The sequence below is a fragment of the Poeciliopsis prolifica genome, unplaced genomic scaffold (assembly GCF_027474105.1).
Source record: "Poeciliopsis prolifica strain line A6 unplaced genomic scaffold, Auburn_PproV2 SCAFFOLD041, whole genome shotgun sequence".
Lineage (NCBI taxonomy): Eukaryota > Metazoa > Chordata > Actinopteri > Cyprinodontiformes > Poeciliidae > Poeciliopsis > Poeciliopsis prolifica.
In genome coordinates, this window is record NW_026562416.1 from 905001 (window position 1) to 907500 (window position 2500).

The 2500-nt window shown below is 51.0% G+C and overlaps 1 protein-coding gene across 1 annotated transcript in view; it reads right to left on the bottom strand.

Annotated features, from left to right (window-relative positions):
- prdm1b (PR domain containing 1b, with ZNF domain) overlaps positions 1-498 on the bottom strand; it is a 7959-nt gene extending 7461 nt beyond the window's left edge. Inside the window, exons 1-2 of the mRNA XM_055054966.1 lie at positions 380-498; positions 1-261 (exon numbers count right to left, since the gene is read on the bottom strand). The exon at positions 1-261 is cut by the window's left edge and continues 41 nt beyond it. Coding sequence (XP_054910941.1) covers positions 1-130 — 130 coding nt within the window. The 5' untranslated portion in view covers positions 131-261; positions 380-498. The remainder of the gene's footprint in view (positions 262-379) is intronic.
- Positions 499-2500: the final 2002 nt, after the last annotated feature.

The following is a 2500-nucleotide window of genomic DNA, read 5'->3' on the forward strand; positions in this document are numbered from 1 at the left end:
TGGAGGTCATGGCTTTGGGGAGGCTGAAGCTCAGGTCCGACACCTGGTCCGGAACAATGTAGGTGCAGTTGAGAGCAAAGTCCACCTCCCTCCAGGCGCTCATGTCTGACAGGATGCTCTCCAGCTTCATTCTTCTAGGTATTGTCAGACGTTGGATTCGGGCTTTGGCCTTTTGGTTTGGCTCTGGTTGCTTTGGTACAGGATTACTTTGGTTTGATTGGGGAAGGCCCTTTTTCAGGTGTGATGGTTAAAGCTCAAACTCTGGAGAAGCAAAACAGAAGAGAGGCCTGAGTTCAAGTAAAACTAACCGCAGGGTAAAGAGAGGAAACAGCTGACCCTGAAGTCCATAAGTGGTGAAGTCAAACGTCTGCAGACTCACCGTCCTGCATTCATTCAGCTGCTGGACCATCGTGTCTCCTGACTGCTCGGCCTTCGCTCCGTTCTCTTTGGCTTCTTCTCCAGCCAGTCCAGGTTTTCCTTCAGCCTGCGGTCACTGCATCGCCCTCACCAGAAACTCCCGAGCCGGGACAGCGCCAAGCGTTTTAGCTGCGTGTGGCGTCCAATCACCGGCCGCCGCGGTCACATGATGCGGCCATCTGACACGCTACTGCTGCTTTTGGACAGCAACACGGGGTGACGTCGTGCGGCCGACCAGCAAGTGGCTGTTGTGATGAATGCTTCCACACGTATGTGCACACGCACACACAAAGAAGACGTCTTAATGAATGAATAAAGGAGGAGCAGATGGCCGACCCGGTGCCACTGGAAAACAGACTTTTGCTTGGTTTGGCACTTAATGAGCAATCTGCTGCCACTGTATCGCCTTGACCTACATCCCTCACACACACACACACACACACACAGAGAAACACACACACACACACACAAACACACACACACACACACACACACACACACACACACAGAGACACACACACACACACACACACAGACACACACACAGAGACACACACACACACACACACACACACACACACACAGAGACACACACACACACAGAGACACACACACACACACACACACACACACACACACACAGACACACACACACAGAGACACACAGAGACACACAGACACACACACACACACACACAGAGAAACACACACACACACACACACACAGAGAAACACACACACACACACAGAGACACACACACACACACAAAGAGACACACACACACACACAAAGAGACACACACACACACACACAGACACACACACACACAGAGAAACACACACACACACACACACACACACACACAGAGAACACACACACAGACACACATACACACACACAGAGACACACACACACACAAAGAGACACACACACACACAGACACACACACACAGAGACACACACACACACAGACACACACACACACACACACACACACACACACACACACACACACAGAGACACACAGAGAGACACACACACACACAGAGACACACACACACACACAGACACACACACACAGAGACACACAGAGAAACACACACACACACACACACACAGAGAAACACACACACATACACACACACACAGAGACACACACACCACACAGAGACACACAGAGAGACACACACACACACACACACACACAGAGACACACACACACACACACACACACACACACACAGAGAGACACACAGAGAAAACACACACACACACACACAGAGACACACACACACACACACACACCTCTCAGTGTGCTTTAGTTCAGACTGGGATCTGTGTTGGACACGATCAGAACCTGTGCAGGTCCAGATGTTGGTTCAGTTCACAGAGGAGAACCTGAACCATGTGGCTCGGTTCTCCTGGTCCGACTTGCTCCTGCAGGAGAATCTCTGATCTTTGCTCCAGTTCAGCAAATATTCCCATCCAGTGATGAAGACCTGAGGCCTGATGGAAGCAGTTATTAATAACCTGTTCATTAGGAATCATGTTCTGCTGATGTTTACACCGCCTTCCAATTTATTATGCAAATTGTATTTAAATGTCATAAAGATACACTTTTTTGTTGTGCTATTACATTTATAGCACAACAGGGGCCCCCAACCTGCTACTGGACCCCTAACCTGCTACTGGACCCCTAACCTGCTACTGGACCCCTAACCTGCTACTGGCCCCTAACCTGCTACTGGCCCCTAACCTGCTACTGACCCCTAACCTGCTACTGGCCCCTAACCTGCTACTGAACCCCCAACCTGCTACTGGACCCCTAACCTGCTACTGGACCCTAACCTGCTACTGACCCCCAACCTGCTACTGGACCCCTAACCTGCTACTGGACCCCTAACCTGCTACTGAACCCCCAACCTGCTACTGACCCCCTAACCTGCTACTGGACCCCTAACCTGCTACTGAACCCCTAACCTGCTACTGGACCCCTAACCTGCTACTGGACCCCTAACCTGCTACTGGACCCCTAACCTGCTACTGGACCCCTAACCTGCTACTGGCCCCTAACCTGCTACT